The sequence below is a fragment of the Filicampus tigris genome, chromosome 3 (genome assembly GCF_054856515.1).
Source record: "Filicampus tigris isolate MCC_2025a chromosome 3, RoL_Ftig_1.0, whole genome shotgun sequence".
Lineage (NCBI taxonomy): Eukaryota > Metazoa > Chordata > Actinopteri > Syngnathiformes > Syngnathidae > Filicampus > Filicampus tigris.
Genome location: NC_141219.1, coordinates 13764863 through 13784433, shown reverse-complemented (window position 1 = coordinate 13784433; position 19571 = coordinate 13764863). Strand labels below are relative to the sequence as shown.

General features: G+C 40.6%; 1 protein-coding gene across 2 annotated transcripts in view; it reads right to left on the bottom strand.

The window, feature by feature from the left end:
* Positions 1-19571, bottom strand: part of galnt2 (UDP-N-acetyl-alpha-D-galactosamine:polypeptide N-acetylgalactosaminyltransferase 2) — a 58868-nt gene that overhangs the window by 19420 nt on the left and 19877 nt on the right. For both annotated transcript variants that reach the window (XM_086026135.1, XM_086026136.1), the window contains exons 2-3: positions 7027-7108; positions 1498-1651 (exon numbers count right to left, since the gene is read on the bottom strand). In XM_086026135.1, coding sequence (XP_085882261.1) covers positions 1498-1651; positions 7027-7108 — 236 coding nt within the window. The remainder of the gene's footprint in view (positions 1-1497; positions 1652-7026; positions 7109-19571) is intronic.

Sequence of the window (19571 nt, the reverse complement as noted above, 5' to 3'; positions counted from 1 at the left end):
CTGTGTTGAAAATAGCAATGGGTCCGTGGGCTGAGGAGAGCCCGGCATCCGTCTTTTCACCTTCTGCCCATCGAGAGCGGCTGCACGCCGGGCAAACTGACAAATCACCGCCAAATCAATATGAGACACGTCCGTGCTCTTTTAGGAGGCTAATGGCTTCAGCTGGCCACGTTAGGTCAGCGCATCAGTGAGGCCTGACCACTGTCACTCTGAAAACACACTTAACGGCGTGCGTTTGTGTGGCCGGACTGAAAGTGCAAAAATAAAACCTCGATGATGAATAGAAAGAGGGGCGTGTTGGCAGCAAACAGAGAGAGAACATGGTGTTTGTTTAATGAGCTATAAAAGCAAGATCAGCATCACTCGGAAAATGTTATCAAATGAAGTACAATGGGATGGCGTAGCAGAGAAGCCATAAAACAGATGCCTAATCCTCCCGCTGTAATGGAACGACTTCAAGGAGAGTGATCAAAGCAAATGGGTTTTGCCTCCAGTGTGACAACAGCAGGACTGTGAAAAAAAATGATGTATTTAAAGTTAAAGAGCACAACTAACATCTGTCTGTCGCGCAAATTGAAGCAAAGCCAGGAAACAAAAAGGATGGGTGCATTTAATTTGAGACTACAATGGCACTTAAAAGACTTCAGCCAAGGCAGAATAATGACAGGTTACTAACAGATTTACACTCAATGCAATACTGTAAATACACACAGTGGCATATGTGGTAACTTTTTTTTTTTTTTTAACAGTTAGAATGTCTGCCTTTCTGTGTGAAGTTTGCATGTTCTCCCCCGTGCTTGTGTGGATTTTCTCCAGGTACTGTGCTGTGGTTTCCTACTAAAACCTTTTTTTTTTTTTTAATCAATCGACAGAAGAAGTTTATATTTGCCCTGTGATTGACTGCCAACCAGTCGGGGGTGTAACCTGCCTCTAGCCCAAAGTCAGCTTGAATAGGCTCCAGCTCACCCGAGACACTCAACAAGATAAGCAGGGGAAAATGGATGGATGAGTTGAAAAAAGTCCAGTAAAAAGAAGGATGTATGACTTCCTCTCCCACTGTTGATGTGTAGATTTTGGTTCACTTAAATGTAGAGTGTGGTCTTACGCATGCGCCATACAATAAAAAAAAAACCTTTAGAACACGTGTGCTGTTAATTGGTGCTTTAGAAGTAAAATTCAATCAAAACGAGTCCACATGTGATTGTCTGATCTCTTTTCGTTCGCCATTACAAGTGGAAGGAGTGGTGACAGTGTACAGTGTGTTTGGGCCCGGCTGTTACTTCCTGGTGTCATTTGACCGACCACTACAATAGAGGGTGTTTCCATCAGATCTTATCATTGTAGAACAAATTAGTCAAACAGACATGCACAAAGACCTGCACACTGCAGTTCCACATGAGAAAGTGTTCAAAGGTGAAATGCAGTGCTGAAACAAATTATTAAGCCTGTTTGGGGGGGGGGGGGGGGTGAGCATCAGTGACAAATAAAAATACATACTGGTCGTGTCTAGTATCCGGCACGGCTCTGTCCATACGGAGCTTATCGCTCTCCACCTGGTTGAATTTGTTTCTCGCGTACGGGTCCTGACCTGGTCGGACCACCGTGGCTCCAACATACAGATCCTGGTCGAAGTCTTGCCAGCGGACCTTACCTGGACATAGACAGACACAAATAATAAGCATTAAAAAAAAAAACTGTAGTGCTTTATTGCCACTCCACGGGGATCATTGACAGGGTTGGTTTACAGCTCATTTGTTTAGATGTGGGCATGGGGCATAATAACTGGCTGGTTGATTGTTGAGAATTTTGGCAATTGTGTGGAATTATTGTTGATTAATCGTCTTGACGTAATGGAGAATAAATGAAGCGCGCACAACTCGGCAGCAAACAGCACAAGCATTGTTGACTCAGTCTCAACTAGTGGGCGGCCTAAAGAGGCAACAACTTGGGACTGCATTATTCTTCCCAATATCACAAACACAGAAACAGGAGCGCCGTGTATTCTAAGGTGAGTGAAAAATTAAAAAGCAGTCAGAGTTTAAAGTCTTAGTCCCACTTTGTAGTGAAACACGTGTCCAAAACATTTGGTATTTCCAAATCAATAAAGCCTCCAAAGATTCTAAACCTACACAAAAGTGCCTCGGCTAGAATGAGGATTAAGCATCAGTTGGAATATAAAATGAAGCAGGGTTGACGCAAGAACACTTCACAGCTGCTGAGCTTCTGTGAGATATTTTCTCCTTACAAACAGGGGGGGGAAAAAATGACTAAAACACTGGCCGATAATGTGTGAGTTGAGAAACATGTAAACAATGAAAAGGACGTTGCCCCGGTTACCGAGATCGCTAAACAGAGAAAAAGGCTTGATTTCCCAGTTAATCACGACTACTGAGACACACTCTAATAAGACCGCGGCTAATTAGCTGAACGCCGCTGCAATGGTAATGACTTGTGTTAAGCGTATGGCAGCGTGAGATTATACTCTCTTGTCAGCGGAGGTGAGTGCATGGAATGGCAGACGGAGACAAAGAGAGAAGGGAACGCTGACGAGGATGAGAGGCGACAACCGAAACGCGTGCATGTGTCTAACTTGACAGTGTGTGTATGTGCCTTGCATGTTAACTAGATAGAGCTCACAGTGATCAGCCTGTGAGTAGAAAGCGGCGCCTTTGAGACATAGCAACAAGATGTCCTTGCTGATATCGGGGCTCCATGGCAGCCATGAATTAATGTTACAACTTATTTCGTTTGAGTTTATTCCATCTTTAAATCCACCTGGATGAATGTCTTAATTGTCTTCTGTTTCCACCCAGATGCAATGTATGGTTTTGGTAAGTACGCCACCAAACAAAAAAGACACAAAAAGTATATAAAATATACTGAAATAATGATGATCGCATTTAAATTTACTCACAAAATGACTTTGTGCAAAATCTGGGCCTGTTTAGTAACTAAAACGTATATGTATGAATGGCAACAGGTAGCAACACAGGTTAACTGCACCTTCTCTCAGCTAGTGGAACATTTAATTGTTCTTCCAGTCATTAATATTGCTGGCATAGATGGATGAAGGAAGATTTTGTCACTGTCAATTTAACATCGATTTTTGATTGTTTGAGTGGTGGTCGGACACTGGCAGCCACGCTTCCGTCAGTCTGTCCCAGGGCAGCTGTGGCTACATTTGTAGCAGGGGCTGAGCCGCAGGGGGGCCTGGGTGGGCCTTGACTGCCCACTCAGTGAGATCCATGAAAAAAAAAAAATACTTTGACATGTTTAAATTATTATTAAATTAGTTTTGAATTTGTGTTTTGTTGTGTTTTTTATTTTATTGAACATTAAGAATGTTGTCTGAGGAAGTTCTGGACTTCATATTACTCCGTTTGGCATTTTATTTGAATATACAATGTGTCGCGATAGGAGGATTGTGCTCAGTGAGAGAAATATTCAGGCCCACCCATTAGCCACGTTCTGGTTCCGCCTCTGATTCGTAGTTTACCCCCACCAGGGTGTGAATGCGTGAGTGCTTGAATAACGTATCCATTGTGAGTGCTTTCAGTGTCCAGTTGTCCAAAAAAGCGCTATATAAATCTGATGCATTAGTATTAGCATTAAATCTTTGTTTCCACTGTGATTCAAACAGTACAATTGGTTGTGGTGGTTGTCTCTCAACTGGAATGTTTTGGATTGGAGGCTCAGTCTAGTTTTACCCCACAGCTCTGTTTAGGTATTCTTCAGCAAGATAATGTACCTCCAGTCGCTCCAGTCTCTTCACTGTGTAAATGAATTAACATATGTCCACTGCAACATGTGTGAATAGGTGCCGAGTAGCAGTTACCGGTATCGGTATCGGGCCGATACTAGCCTTATTTTAAGGTATCTGGTAATGATGAAGGGCGCCGATACTCAAGGCAATAAACAAATCCATCGAATTCGACATACCAGCAAATCATCATCAAGACCTTTGTTCACAATTTTATACATCAAAAGTACTAGCGGCATCGGTACACGGTACCGGCGACTACTCGTACTGGTATCGGTCTGAAAAAACATGGTATCAAACATCCCTAACATTGACCGTTATGTTCCTTTTCTTTGTTCATTGTTATTGTCAACACCCCACTTACACACCCACATGCAAACACAAACCAGATCAGGTTTTACTGTTTCAAACTAAATGGTGGCATACTGATACTGAAGTACTGTACATAACATACTATATATACAAAGCCTCTCTTTCAGGGCTGACAAACTTGATTAGGCGTCCACAGCCTCTACAACAGGATATCGCATTCATGTGATATGAATTAAAAAAAGTCCCTGAGGCCATCTTTTCGAGTGCATCCCCTATGGAACTGGCTTGCGGTTTGCATGTTTGGATTTTTTCCCACTGGTGAATAATGGACGGTTTGAATAGTTTGCACTTCTCTCCCTTGGTCTCTTGCTCACTGAGCACTTTCCACTCTTAGCCTCTTCTGACTGTCTGTTTGTGTTGGCTGCAGTATTTTCTGGATATCCCACGATGCGGTGGTGTTGTCATACCGATGGTGCATGGCAGACAGGACTCCCCCGTGTAACCATTCCAAAGGCATCCAGTGGAACTCCAACAACCCACTCAATTCACTCCATTCCAGCACACCAATATGTGTCTTTAGATTCATTCCCTGTTAAGATTGAGCTTCTCTTTTTATTGTGAGCGGTTAATAGAAGTGTGACGATATCAGTTCCAAAATCTCACATTTAAAATAATTGTTCAAATATGTGGAGAAACGAAAAACAGTGAGATGAGAAATCTTGTTTTTTTTTTTTTTAGTTTTTAGTATACGAAACAAATGCAACAAGTAATGATGACAATTATTTCTGGTCCTTTGCTTTAGGCAATTGCTCGTGAATTGAGAAATCCATGTGGAATCAATAGAAGGCAAACTGGGACTGTTTAAAAAGCAGCAGGGGATTCCATCTTCAAGCATTTGCTCAAAAGCTGTTCATTTTCCTAATGTTCAACATAAACTCACTTATTTTGACACAAAATCTATTAAGTGCCACCCTTTTGATTTTTAAAAAGGGCGGTGCACTGTCAACACGACCACCCATGTATGCTTATTGCACTCCGTGCTTTTCATATATTTTTTAATTACTTCTTAACACAATCTGTTCCACCCTTACTCTGTCCACACTCCCGCTTGTCCTCAAAATATTTTGAGGAATATAAGTGCCAATGTTATGTTATGTTAAAATGCCATGGTGATCAATAAAGTCACCCTGAAATTAAGAAGCCCCCCCTCCCCCAATTCTGCAGTCAAATTAGAATCCATTTCCACTCATGGATCAATCAGATGCATGCACTCAGCTTTTCATGGGTCACACGGACTGTGTGGGAGGGAGGGGCGACGGATCCAAGCAAGGCTTCATACGAGAACTGCATGACAAGTCGCTCAGCTATGACTTTCTAAATCTGCTCTGTTTTGGGATTCGGATATTGTTTCTGGAAACAGTGGGTGGAGATGCATAGTCGGGTTTGTGGACATATGCAATGGAATTTCAACCATCACACTGCCAAGTGCAATGGATTGTCTTTTATGTTACTAGTCGGTGAAACGTATGAAGGTCAAAGAGGCTGGGAAACATGTAACACTGATCAAGAACTCTGAAAATGTTCGACCACATTATTCGAGGAGGAAATTATTTTAGGATGTGCGAAATCTGGACAGACATACACTTTCCAGTCACAGCTGGAATGCATGTCTGTCTTGCAGTTTCTTTTGTAAAACCACAATGACAAACCCCAACAACTTGATTCGAGATAGATATAGCAGACCCAACTGTAGCTTGCTTTTACTACTAAATTAAATAAGGCAACGTGCCAGCAAAGTTGCTAAATTTATGCGCTACAGCCTCTGTCGGGAATAATGTGAAGGAACTTTTTAAAAGTGAGTGAGTGGAGTCTTTTTTTTTTTTTATTGTGTTAGTCATTCATATTGTATGAATTCTTTTAGTACGGGCAGAAAGGCAGACAATTATCTTGGAAATATGAATGTCAACTAACACCCTGAAACTTTTCACCACATGGGCAAACTTGGGGTCCCCTATGAGGTTACCATGGGGCCCGCACTGTGCCTGAAATAAAGCCAGATGGCTAAGCTCAGTGCAGGTCAAAGAGGTCGCTCGAGAAGGATTCATTTAAAAGACAGCAGCGGGGCACTTGCTGGACGCCTGCACTTACATTGGTGGAATTGAAGGACTGCGGTTAAAAAAGTAAAATAAATCTTAAAAAAAAAAAAAAAAAGATGCCTGGAGTCTGTATATGATGAATTATGTGTGATCGTATTTGGAAATGAGAAAAATAGTGAAATCAGTTGGTCTTTGATTGTGCTGGGCCTCTAGAATTAATCTAAAGATATAAATCTCTAACCTTCAGTTATGATTGAAAAATTGTATGTTATCTGTGCCATTGGCGTGGGGATCCTTACAAGTCTACTTATAACACTGGGGAACTATTTGGAAAAAAAAAATCTGTTGAGTTCGATATTTATGCTGATTAAAACTTAAATTGGAATGCTGATTCCAAAGTTGCAGTCAAGTTTTTTTTTTCGAGCACGTTAAGTTGTTTCTCCACAGCTTACCCTCCAAAATTCCAGCGCATAAGAAGCGCGCATACAGGACGACGAACATGGACCCACTGTCCACCAATTCTCAATCAGTACATTCCCACAGCCAAGTGTAATTTTTTTTTTTTTAAGTTTTATCAATCGCCCATGACCTTTTTGTGAAGGGGTTCACAAAAGGCCAAAGTTGTGTTTTCAAAAGTCCTCCCTATTTTAGGCACTGGTTTATCAACAAAAGTTTTTAACCGAAAGTTATGAAAGGATTTGGTAAAATGATCCAGATCCTACACCCAATTGGAGAATGCCTATTGGAATACACTGCGGTCACTTAAGACTGTATAATCGTAGTCCAAACCCTCTCTTTGTACATTTCCAGCAATAATATATCGGCATAATTGTGATGCATTATGAGTAAGAGTCTTACCAGGCGGGAGAACTTCCTGAGTCTTGTCATCAGAGTTGTGAGCTCTGTGTCGAACGGATGAGTCACTTGAGTCCCAGTCATCCTGACAGAAAAACAACAAAACATATTGAGCACAACTTATAAAAGTGTTTTCGAACAGTCAGTCTAGAAAGGAACAAGTTCAGCAAACATGTCACTTTTGTCCTCATGAGCCAAAAGTAGCGGTCTTTATCGAATTGAAATTTAAAGCTACTGGATCAATGCACTGTGAGACAAGGCTATTAGAAGTCTAGACTTCAGGGAACTGCATGCAACAATTTGTTCAGCGGTTGTCTTTTGAGAACCTGTTGCTGTTCATGCTTTCCTGTGTTAAAAACAACAACAACAACAAAAATCACTTGAACTGTAATCATCACACATTGTTTTACTCTGTGACAGCGTGTCCAGTCCCCCAAGTTCAATCACAAACACATTCTTAGGACAAAGAAGGAAAATATTCACGCCACATACAAATAATATCAGAGAAGTATCTGTTACTGAAAAGATTTCATTCCCTTTATGTCTTGTCTCCTCATATTGAATCTTCAATTGTCAGGACTAATCCATCAGAAAAAGTATGTCTAATCTCCTTTTATTCAGACGTCACTTTCAGACCGTTCACAGTGTGGGAGAGATCCCCTTATTTCGTTTTTGAGACATTTTTGACAATTGCGTGCTTCCATCTTTGTGGGACCAGTTTCGTTGAAGGATATAAGATGCACCTGTATTTGATTTTTTTCGATGAGCAAATCATTGACTGTCAGCAGGCCTGCCAAACAAGCTCATCTTTTTTTGCAAACCTGATCATTCTACATGGCACATTATACAGAATAAGTTTACACAGACATAATAACCCAAACACACCGGGTGACATGACATTTTCAAGAATCAACATCATGTAACAAAAAGTCACGAGAACACTGTTGTCTTTATTCGATGAAAATGAATGCTGTACAACCATTCTGTCATTCGATCCATCCCCCTGCCACCCGGCGTCATATCTGGAGTACAAGAAGATTTACATGGGCTGACATCCTTCATTGTGGCTCTGTGACACCACTGTAAATTATTTGACAGCCGCTTAAGATGACAGACATCAGCTACTGAAGGTCGCCAAGTGGCTTTCCCTCCCGTCTAAATTTGAGTCGATCGCTTATTACGTCCCATGTTCTTCTTTCTGAGCGTCATCCAGCCCTACTAAAACATTGTCAACTGATTCTTAATATGTTTTGCATTTCACTGCCCGCTCACACTAAAAACAGCAGTATCTAAAACTGATCATGGAAACACCCCCTCCCAAGTGAAAACACCACCCCTTCAGCATCTGGATTTATTGGCAGCATCCAATGCAATCCATGCCGGTATGGCTTCCAGTAGCATTTTAATGGCTAACGCATGGGGTCCCTGCGACAGAGCCAAGTGGGAAACGTCAGTGGAACAAATGTGATGTCACATTGAAACGGAATTTTCTAACCACTGGACATTTTAGGGGGGGGGTTCAGCCAAGTTGGAAAGTCCCTTAAATCATGCTAGCACATCATTAGAGCCTTAAGTCATTATAAATAATTGAAAATGGGCTGCGCGTCAATTTAACGCAAGAAACTGTAAGGAAAATAGGAGCAAGAATAATTTGTTATGCAATTATGTGATCAGAAGTAATACACAAAAAAAGTAATGCAAAAAAGACCCTGTGTGTTTTTAACAACAAGCATTCAAATTTAATTTTGCCTTGTTGATCAATGAAGTACAGATGTATCCCTAACAGCTATCCCTTTCTGTACCGCTGATCCTTTTTCAGGTCGTAGGAGGGTCGATCTCAGCTCACTGTGGACAAAAGACGAACTACACCCTGGACCGGTCGCCAGCCCAAATCAGGACAAATAGGCTAGGTTCACACTGCAAGTCTTAATGCCCAATTCGGATTTTTTTTGATAAAATCAGATTTTTTTTGTGTAAGCATTCACATTGCGTTTTAAATGCGACCTCAGTCTGTCTGGTGTGTAAACATATGCATCCCCAAAGTGAGCCGAATGCGCAGAAGAAGAGACGACGTCATTCACAACGTAGTGTTTTCGGAAGTAAATGTGGTCCAGCTTGTCGGGGCATTTCTTCAGTGGAGCAATTTGGTAGGAGGTAGAAATACAGTATTTGGCTGTAATAATGAGGCGAGGCTGTTCAATTTCATTTCATGGAGACATCATTGCCGCGCAAGAAAAATGAACCGAGCTACGTGGCTGAATTACTACTATCACCATAAATGTCCACTTTATGCTCATATCTGTCAACCCCTGAATGGAGTGAATCTTACGAAAGTTGTAATTTGCCCTTACATATCTGTACATAATCTTACACTGGCTGCTGTCACGTGAACGGAAATCAGCGATGTACGGCATACATGTTTGAAAAAGGTGTTTCCACCTGTACAAATTACGCCGAAAGTGTTCAACTTGACAGGAATGTATGCTTCATGTTTCAAGTGGGATTAAATCAAAGTCAAACACAAAGTCAATGCTGTTTCTCGAAATCAAATTTGCAGATTCGATCTCCCAGCTCCCAGCACTCTCCCTCCGCCCACGTGGAGCGCAATTTGGGCTTCGAATGACGTCAATGTCGGATATATGCGACCTGGTCGTTCAGACTGTGGTCATATAAGAAAAAAATCAGATATGTGTCCGATCTGGGACCACATTTGAAAGTGGCCCAGGACGGATTTGAAAAAAATAAATTAAAAAATCTGAATTGAGCCGTTTAGATTGTGTCATGTGTCATCTTCCAAACCGCTTATCCTGTACAGGGTCGCGGGGAGGTGCGTTCAGATTGTGATTTAAAAAAATAGATAAATAAATAAAATAAAAAATAAAAAAATCTGATAAAGGTTGCATAGGGGCAAAAAAATCTAATCCGAGACACATTTGCCTGGATAAGAGAGGCCGACAACCATTCACACAGTCACTGAGTGAGAACTGAATCCGTGCTGCCTGCACTAAGGTCAGGCAAGTGTAAAACTACATTAATTAGAGACTTATTTCAGGTTAACTGATGTGTTGCCTTAACGGGTGAAAGAAAATACTCCCCCCCAAACCTAATCCATTGAGGTCCAGCACTGTTTGTAGGCCTCTTTCACTCTGACATCTCTCCTTGCATGCCTACATGTGTGATCTGTTTCACTCTGTGATGTGCAACACAAATATACAACAGAGTGTGAGTAGAATTATAGTGTAATAAATACAACTTAATTAAAGATATGTATATACCGGTATGCTACGGCCCAACTGTGGCTCAGTCACAACATTAGGTAGTTGGACAAACTAGGATTGCAGCTGGTGCCTGTAGATCCCGTAATGTGAAAACTGACAAGATTAAAAGTCTTAAGTGTAAACTCTTTGCTCATAACTACCAAACGATGGTTTTTAAAGAGTGCCTCAGTATATTTTATGTACTGTATAAGGTATAGTATAACCTTTCCCAGAGGATCCACAAATTCTACGAATTTGAATGCGTTGAACAAGATTCCCATTTTCAGATTACCACCACAAATCTTTGCGATTCACAGAGAAGGCTTTAAAATGAAAATGAGAAATAGCTGAGCACTTTAGTGGAACCGTGGGCATGATTTGCTCTCCAAAAGCTACTGTGGATATAACTTAGAGAGCAAATGCTGGAGTAATGTTATTGCAATTCATATGATGGATTTTACAACCTGATTTGTTTTATTATTTATTTATTTTGAATGGTTTCTGTCTCCAATTGTCTTTCCTTCAAACAATGACTGTTGCAATTGAGGGCTATACAATTTTCATATGAAATAATTCATAGATGGGTGAATGACACTGACGTACCTTTTTCTATCCTTTTATTTATGTTCTCTTTTGGCTTTAAAAAGGCTTTCACTTGTTTGTTTTTTTTGTCACTGATCTCCAGTATCAAGACTCAGTGCTGAATGTGTGCTGAATGCTTTTAAGAAAAGATGAGGAATTTGGGCCTTGCTGCGACAAAGGCAGACACGAAATGAAACATGGCACTTCCAGAACAACAATGTCCCAATGTGATGAGAACCTGCAGCGTATCAAAGCACCACATCTAACAGTACACACACTGACACAAAACAATTTAAATATTTAATTTACAGCCAGAAGTAACTAGAAGGGCCTGAATGTAAGTTGAACTAATTATTTATTATTTTGCATCTTTTATATGAATTAGTAAATTCAGCTAAGATACCACTTTAAAACACATATTTTCTACTACTACTACTGTGGGGGGGTACGAGATTCAAACGGCAGACGACACATTCTGAATTGTATTTAGTGATTGAACTGCTGTCTACCAACGACCTAATCACATTTTAATGACAGTTATGCATTGTAAAGGGGGTTCTAGAAGGCTACAGAAAATTTTCAATGTTTGCACCCTGACCTTTAATTTCTTAAATTGACTTTGTGCATAGCAGCAAACTGTATTTTATTGTCTAGAAGGATTTTCAGTGGGGCAATTTAGAACAAATATAAATTTCAACTTAACTTAACATTTCCTTGTACCAAAAACATAAGGCATTAAATAATAAGATGGCGTTAACAGCGTTTGGGAAACTTCACTTTATCAGCTAGCATTTTATCAGGCAACATACTAATATAATTAAGGGTGGGAACGATAATCGTTTTTTTCGATGCACCCGTTATTAAAAAGATTCAGAATCGATTCATAGTACTAAAAGCATGCGCAATCGATTACGTGCGTTTGTACGTCAGACATCTGTGCTGGGCTAAGATAACACGTGACAAGATGGCGGAACATGAAAAACCTCATACGAGCGGAGCAAAGTCAAAGTGTGAAATATAAATCTTTGCTCTTCCTTGAGTTTTTTGTTTTAAAAAAAGTACAAGTGTTTTACATGGACTATAAAATGTAAGACAATGTAGTGATGCATCAGAATCGCAATGGAATGGAATCATAGGCCTCTGAATCGGAATTAAATCGAATCATGGGCCTCTAAATCAGAATCGGATCAAATCTTGAGGTACCCATCAATTCCCACCCCTAAATATAATAATACAGTGTCTGTGCGTTTATGAGTTCGGACTAGACAACTGGGAATAAGACAAATATTCTTTATACTAGTAGAAGTTTTGGAAGTGTGAAATGCCCTAAAATGAAGACACCACAAGAGGAGACAATTGAAATAGTAAACTATATTAAATCTTGAATAATCTTCTCAGTATAATAAAGTAAGTGTTTGGATTAGGGGCTGGCTCCCAGAATCGCAATTCACTAATCATGCCGACGACAACGGACAATCGGATTTTTTAACATAATGATAATTCAGCGCATGATTCGAATTTTGACTCGCAAACTGTAATGGGAAAACCGCTTATTTCAAACCTTGGGTTTTCCAGTAATTTTGGAATGTTGAATCGGCCGAACACGGCCGCTAGACTCCCCGACAACGACTCTGACTTTACGACCTTGTGCGCTACACCAAACAGACGGCATGTACTGACTTTATGATGGCCGACGTCGGGTTGGTGTGTAGAGGCCCAAATCAACTCGACCGAAGAACACTAGTGAGAAATACTACAGTAGTGAGAATGCGCCCTGAAGAAGAAACCTTGAACAGAAACTCAGAAAGGGATCGGGCATCTGCCTTGACATGCTGAGTTGAGATGAGAAAAATAAAAGCTACTTGGTGCAACTATATTTTTATTAATATGAGTAGTAAGAAATAGGATGCAAATAGTAATATAGGAGTACATGAACATAATGCATGAAAGCGCAATTCAACCAGGTGTAATTAATAGTCCTAGTCCATTTCATGCCAAGTGAAGGATGTTTGCTGGGTGTTTTAACACCTGCTGCTTGGCTAATAGGATAAACTTAAAACCCCCCCAACACATCATGACATGCATGCTTAAGTGTGTGTGTTTGCGTGTGCACGTGTGTGTGAGAGAGAGAGATTGAGCGAGAGAGATTGAGAGAGAGCGAAAGAGGCAGAGAAAGAGAGAGAGCGAAAGACAGCGAGAGAGAGAGAGAGCGCTTTAGTCAGTGTCATCTTATATTTGTATGAGTGCACGTGAGGCCCTAGAAACATTCGTGTGTTCGCTAAGGTTACACGCAACGCACACTTTGTGTAGATGAGTGTGCGTGTGTGTTCATCCGCTAATGGTCAGTGTATAATCCACGATAATCTGATCACAGTTGATGACAGATTAACTCAGAGAGAAGCCAAGAGCTATCGTGCACACACAAAACATTTGGATGGAGTCAGTTTGCATTCATGAATTTTCCAGCCATGGTCTTTTCATTGACCAAAACCATCCAACCCGAGTTGTACTCCACAGTGCACACATGCTGACAAGAGTAAGGACAAGGGTCATATTTATCTGATCTAGACTTTATGTAAAGTAAAAAAGTGTTTTAAATGGTCAGAAGTAGTGCTGAACGATTATGGAATATAATCCAATTGCAATTTTTTCCTTAAAAATTGCAATTGCGATATGAGTTGCATTTTTTTTTTTTTTTTTTACAAGGTCCTTTTCTAATGCATTTTTCAACGATCTTTATTATAACAAACAGTATCAGATCTGTTATGCATAATAGAATAGAGGTAAAGCAAAAATGAGCACGAATGCATATGAAAGAGTTTATCTGCCACAATTACAGGTTTGAATTCACAAAAAAATGTGATGTGCAGCTTGGTAAGCGTTTACCATGACAACATAACAGTGCCACACAGGTGTGGTGTAAACACACAGTACATACACTATCCTGATACTATAACTTGTAAAGGCACAAAGTCAAGTGCCGATTACAACACTTTCTCACACGCACGCTCTGACATAGGCAGACAAAACGTCATAAAATAGTCAACATACGTACATGGGGAGGCTGTTTTTTTTTTTTGCCACACTCCGGAAGTTTTAAGCATGCAAGGTGTGAAAAGGATCAAGTATGTTTGAAAGCCAAAAGCTAGCGCGGATGAAAGCGAGCAGGGCAGCGTTAGTTTAGTGTTTGGTGAATCCCCCTGTCCCCCTCCACTGTCAATAAAATAATGACCATTTGATCTGCAGCCTTCGAGATTGCAAAATCGCACTCTCAAATCGTGATTATATTGCAAAGGAGCAGAAGGATTGCCGAGGGTGGTTAAAGGTGAAAATATGGCAAATATTTGTATTCTTTTTAATTATTTGGTCATTCAGTTTATGTGGAGTTTGACAGAAGATGTGTAATCTAGCCTAACAAATATACTAAATTGTACATTTTTTGAAAATGTTAATACAACTTCATGTTTTGATCACTGACAGTGTTGATTTGCTTGCCTGACTTCCATGCAGCCGGTGAGTTCCCAATCGGTGACAGTGCGAATGAGTATTAACGCTTGTCTGTCCTTAATTGTGCTGTATCTGGCGACCAATGTCTGTGGAATATTTCCAATATTTCACCTACTGTATATGGCCATAATATTTGAGGCCAAAATGGTTGTCGAGAAAAAAAAAATACAAATTACGAATTCAGGCCCCCAAATTTCAAGTAGAGGTTTTTTTTTTTATCCCTCAAGCAGAGATTTAAGTTTATAATGCACTTGTCTTTCACATTCAAGCACTACATTCTGGCAACGTTACCCACTCTGCGTTTCCCATCTCCTCTAGTTTAGCATATTATGATGAGTAATAGTCTTCTTCCCCCAGACAATACAGATATTACAACCACCATGAGTCTGGTTCTGCATCACAGCTTTTAAGAGTTTTTTTCCCCCCTCTCACGACTGTCATAGCACATCATTTGGATATCACTTTTGATCTCATTTTCCAATTTTCCTTAGGGTCACGTGTGAGCTAGAGACTATCCCAGCTGACTTTGGGCAAGAGGCAGGGCACACCCTTAACCAGTTGCCATCCCATCTCAGTACACAATGATTCCGAAAATAAATGATGTACAAACATACCAGTGTTTGTTGTAACCAAAGAAAAGAAAAGAGTGTAACTTAGGTGGTGTGCTAGCTACCATGCTGCTACTGCCAGGTCTGGGAGAGCGAGAGCAAAAGAGAGAGAGAGGGTGGGAGCTTGAGGAAAGCCTTTCTATTTTACAAGCACGTACAATTATTCTCTAGGCTTCTTTAACCTTGGACTGGGTTGCTTCACAAATAAACATTTGTGTTTACTTACCACAATGGCTCAAAATAAAATTGCGCCTCAAAAAATGCAGTGCAAAAACCCAATTGATCGTTAAGCCAAGTCAAGTGAAATATGTTTATATAGTCAGGGCAGGGGGGGGGGCACGTAAAATTTTGGCGTAGTTCTCAAATGAGCACCAGAGGTTGTCGTTTGCTGCTTATTTTTTTTCCCGACCCGCCAACGGACCTAACGGAGCGTCGAACCTGTGGCTGTGGCGTTTGGCCTCCATTTTATGGCGAATGTAGCCGTTAGCGGGTAGCCAGCCTAGTCCAACCAGCCGCCTCAACTTTTGTTCATAGGCTACTATGCAACGTGCCATGAGGGTCATTTTCAAAATAAAAGTAAATACAATACTGTATATTGATATTAATGCCTTACTTGGCTTTTATTTTAAAGTTAGTCCTCGAAATAGTTGTGGCAGCTGACTTCACTTCAAATTGAGACTGGCCTGAACTATTCTTATAGTGCACAAAACCACGGTCACAGACTTTGCGATTAATAAGGCCCAGAAACATTTTTTTGTACAATCCCAAACTTTGAGAGTAATACATGTGTCATGCTTCAGTATGACTCCAGTGTGACCTCATTCACAATTTGACTGTGTTATTACCCTGACCAAAACACCCTGCATTATGTTGGTCCCTTAGTCTCTGACGGCGACCTGAATATGGAGAAGAACATTTTAGTGAACTCCCGTAAGTTGCAGGGGACACGGACCGAGCCCTAACACGAAAAAATGTTAATTAATAGTGTTGGCTTAATCATAAAAACAAATAAAAATGTCTATGTAAAAGCGAAGACGGAATTTGAAGCTATCAGTATATATAAAAAAATCTGCGAATTCTCGATTGCCGAACTTCGAATACGGATGAGTTCACAGTTCAACAAGAAAAGTTTAAAGCAGTGACAGAAGCTGACTGTTGAATTGTTTTTGGAATATATGCAGCGGAAGCTCATAACTTCAACATGTTCACACGACAGTGAGCAGAGATATTTATTATGTCCGCCGGGCAAATAGCAAGTGTTCATTCAAACAAGCCGGCAGCCGTGATGTTAGAAAAACCTGAACAGGTCCAGGTCAAAACAAAACCTGTACCTCAATTCAATCAATGTATTTGCATTCAGACACGGCACTCTATATGGTCTGCATGTCACAATGTATATTATTGTTTTAGTTCAGGGGTCGGCAAATTTAATTACTCAAAGGGCCTTTCTTTTACCCGCGTGACCCTGAATGTTAAAGTGTATTTAAGGTTTGTTTTTCTTCCTACATTTCCTATGGGTTTCCAAATCCAAACAATTTGGTAGTTTGACCAGCATTTCGGAATGGATCGTCTTCAAACCTAAGTCATTCCATACAAACGAACAACATATGTGCATCGTGACAGCTGTCACTACATGTGGTTAGACAAATAAACAGACATTGCAGAATGAGACTGATGTGATATGACATTTCACCTCAAACATCTTGGGTCACACAGCGTTTACAGTCTTGGAACAATAAATCTTGCAAGTTTGAAGGGCATTGGTTTAAAAAAAAAAAGTTGGGAAAGCTGTGTGAAGACTTTGAAAAGACCTTAGCTACCAATGTTGAGCTGGATATCATTCAAAATGGAGAGTGCTCCTCTGTAGACCAGAGACAAAAATCCCGGAAAGTGGGAATGTGCGTGACACTCACACGCACGCACGTACGGACACACGCTAGTTCTTCTGAGGAGCTCTCGTGGTTTGTTTCGCCTCAAGAAAGATGATGAAGAAAAAGAAAGAAAAATACAGAGGGGGAAATCCACTGTGTCAACTTGCAGCCGAGCCATTTTGCTCACGCGGTACTAAGCAAACTGCAACGAGTCACACCAACTTGTGTGTGCACGTGCACGTGCGTGTCAGCAGGATAGACTCCGGGTGTAAAACAGCTCAATGGTACAATTGTGCACACTGGCCTCTTTCCCGAAAACCCATCTGCATCCCACAAATACACGCAAATGCGCACAGAAAGCTGCATAGACGCGCACACACAGACATTCCTATACAGGCACACGTATAATTGTCGGTTTAGGACAAGAGCGTGCGGGGAAAAAATTGCAGCAACTGACCTTTCGCTTTGAGCTTTAAAGTTCAGAACAACAGCCAAACAAACTGCCGACCAAATCAAGTTTACGCTCCCTATTTGAAGCATCAAGCGTATGAATAATCAGCTAAGAATTTAACAATTAAATCTCTCTCTGCAACAGTCCGACAGAAATCCGACTATGCAAAATCATGATATGTAGAGTATGCGCAATCAATATTTTATGAACGTTAATGTATGCAATATGTATGTTAGTGCGCCTTATGCAGGCCCACTATTTTAAAATGGATATTCCTCAGGCAAAGAGGTTCGTCCCATGGCACGCTTTCTCAACATCGTATTATTTTTCTTTCTTATTGTTTCCTCTTCTTACCACTAAGAAGCCTCTTATTTTTCAGTTTCTTCTTGGATTTCAATTTCTTTCATTCCTCAGCGCTGCTCTTTTTGACATACAAACATACAGTCCAACGAACCGGCCAATTAGGGGGTCCAATTAGGCCTGAGCGGATTGTTCTGCCTGTCACGCAAGTTCTAGTTCAGTTTTACATAGACTTTTATTTGGAAACTCATGCTTTGATTTTGAAAGCAACAACGGTAGGCATCACATCACATCCAGTACATTGTTCTTCAAGCAATTTCATGTGCAGCTCAAATCGAGTTTGTCGACATGTTCATTAAAATGTTTTAGTCAGATGTACAAGCTAATTGGATGCATTCTAATAGTTGTTGATGGGTTGCTAATTGTTTATGCTGACAGCTGCTTACCACAAATAGATTAATTGTGCGTGTTTCAGATAATATATGCCAGCTTGTTATGGCAAGCTATCAGCAGCTAATTTAAGTTTCTATTTTACAATTACTGTGAATATGTATTGTATGTTATTAATAAACATAGCTGATACATTTTGTTTGTTAGTTGCCCAGATGGATGTGGAAACTGACGTCAGGTGAACGTGGCACCTGAACTGAAATGAGTTTGAGACAATTTCTACTTCAAAATCAGTGCAATTTCTTTCTACTATAATGCAGTGGCGCAATTTCTAAAAGGTGGAGACAGACACCATGCAGGCTGTTAATTGGTTGACAGTGAATTGTCAAGGGGAATGAAATGGGAAGAATAATTGAACATACGTTTTTGGTCTTCTTGGAATACATACTGGAAGGAAAACAAAACTGGTTGATGTCCTCCCTTGTTCCAATTCTCTTTGTTGAACTTGTGTGGTGAGTTTGTGCTGTTTTGATGTGACACTATTTACTTCTTTGTACTATGGTGAGTGCTTAATTGCCTGGACAAAGTTCTTGGCTTGAATAAATCTGCATTCACAATATAGAGGAATATTTTTGTGACACAGGAACATAAACCAGTAAAATGAACAGTGTGTCGCGTCTTCACGCTGCTAGAGACCAAAACCATCAGCTCCTTTGAACTACCAGCATGTCTGCAGCGCAGTTCTTAAAAGAACTCAGATACAGGACAATTAGCGCATCATCTTTTGTTGTAGTACTGCAGGAAATCATTCACACACGCTACTTGTTTTTTTATGTTTGGCGCGTCGGATAAACACAGACCCTTGTTGGGAGGACATGAAAGAGTATCAAAACTAAGATTTGAAGGAAGGGCAACGCAAAGCCGGAGAAAATAAAACAGTGAAGAGTTCATGGAAAGTCAATACTAATGCTCATATACACAACGGTTGGTGAGAATTGTGAATTACTGATGAGGTCATCGGAAGGAGTAAGCCATTTTTCTAGAGCGTTTAACAAATTTGATTTACTGAATGTTACTTGACTGACATCTGTCAACTCCTGTTTTGATTCCATCATACCTGTCAACCCCGGGGTGTACTGAATCGTACAAAAGTTGTAATTTGCCCGTACATATCTGAATATAATCTTACACATTACTCGTTATTTTCTAATGGCTCCCCCTTTTCGACGACGTGCGACGGCCGCGATCCCGGAGGCAACTCGGGCCTTGGAGAAAGCTCTCCACTGCGTCTCCAGACTACGGTTAGGCGACAAAAACAGGAATGGATAACGCTGCTAAAATAGGCATTGGCCGTACAGATTCACGATGTACGCCGTACATGTTTGAAAAGGTGTTTCCACTTGTACAAATTACGCCGAAAGCGTACAACTTGACAGGTATGTTGTACTGAGTAGGATACAAGTGATCTGTGTGGATGTACGCTTGTACTACTAATTAATTGCAAACTAGTCAGCAGTCAACATCAACATTGGCTAAAGGCTCAGGTAAATATTGTCACGGCTCACCCGTTTCCTGGCTTTGG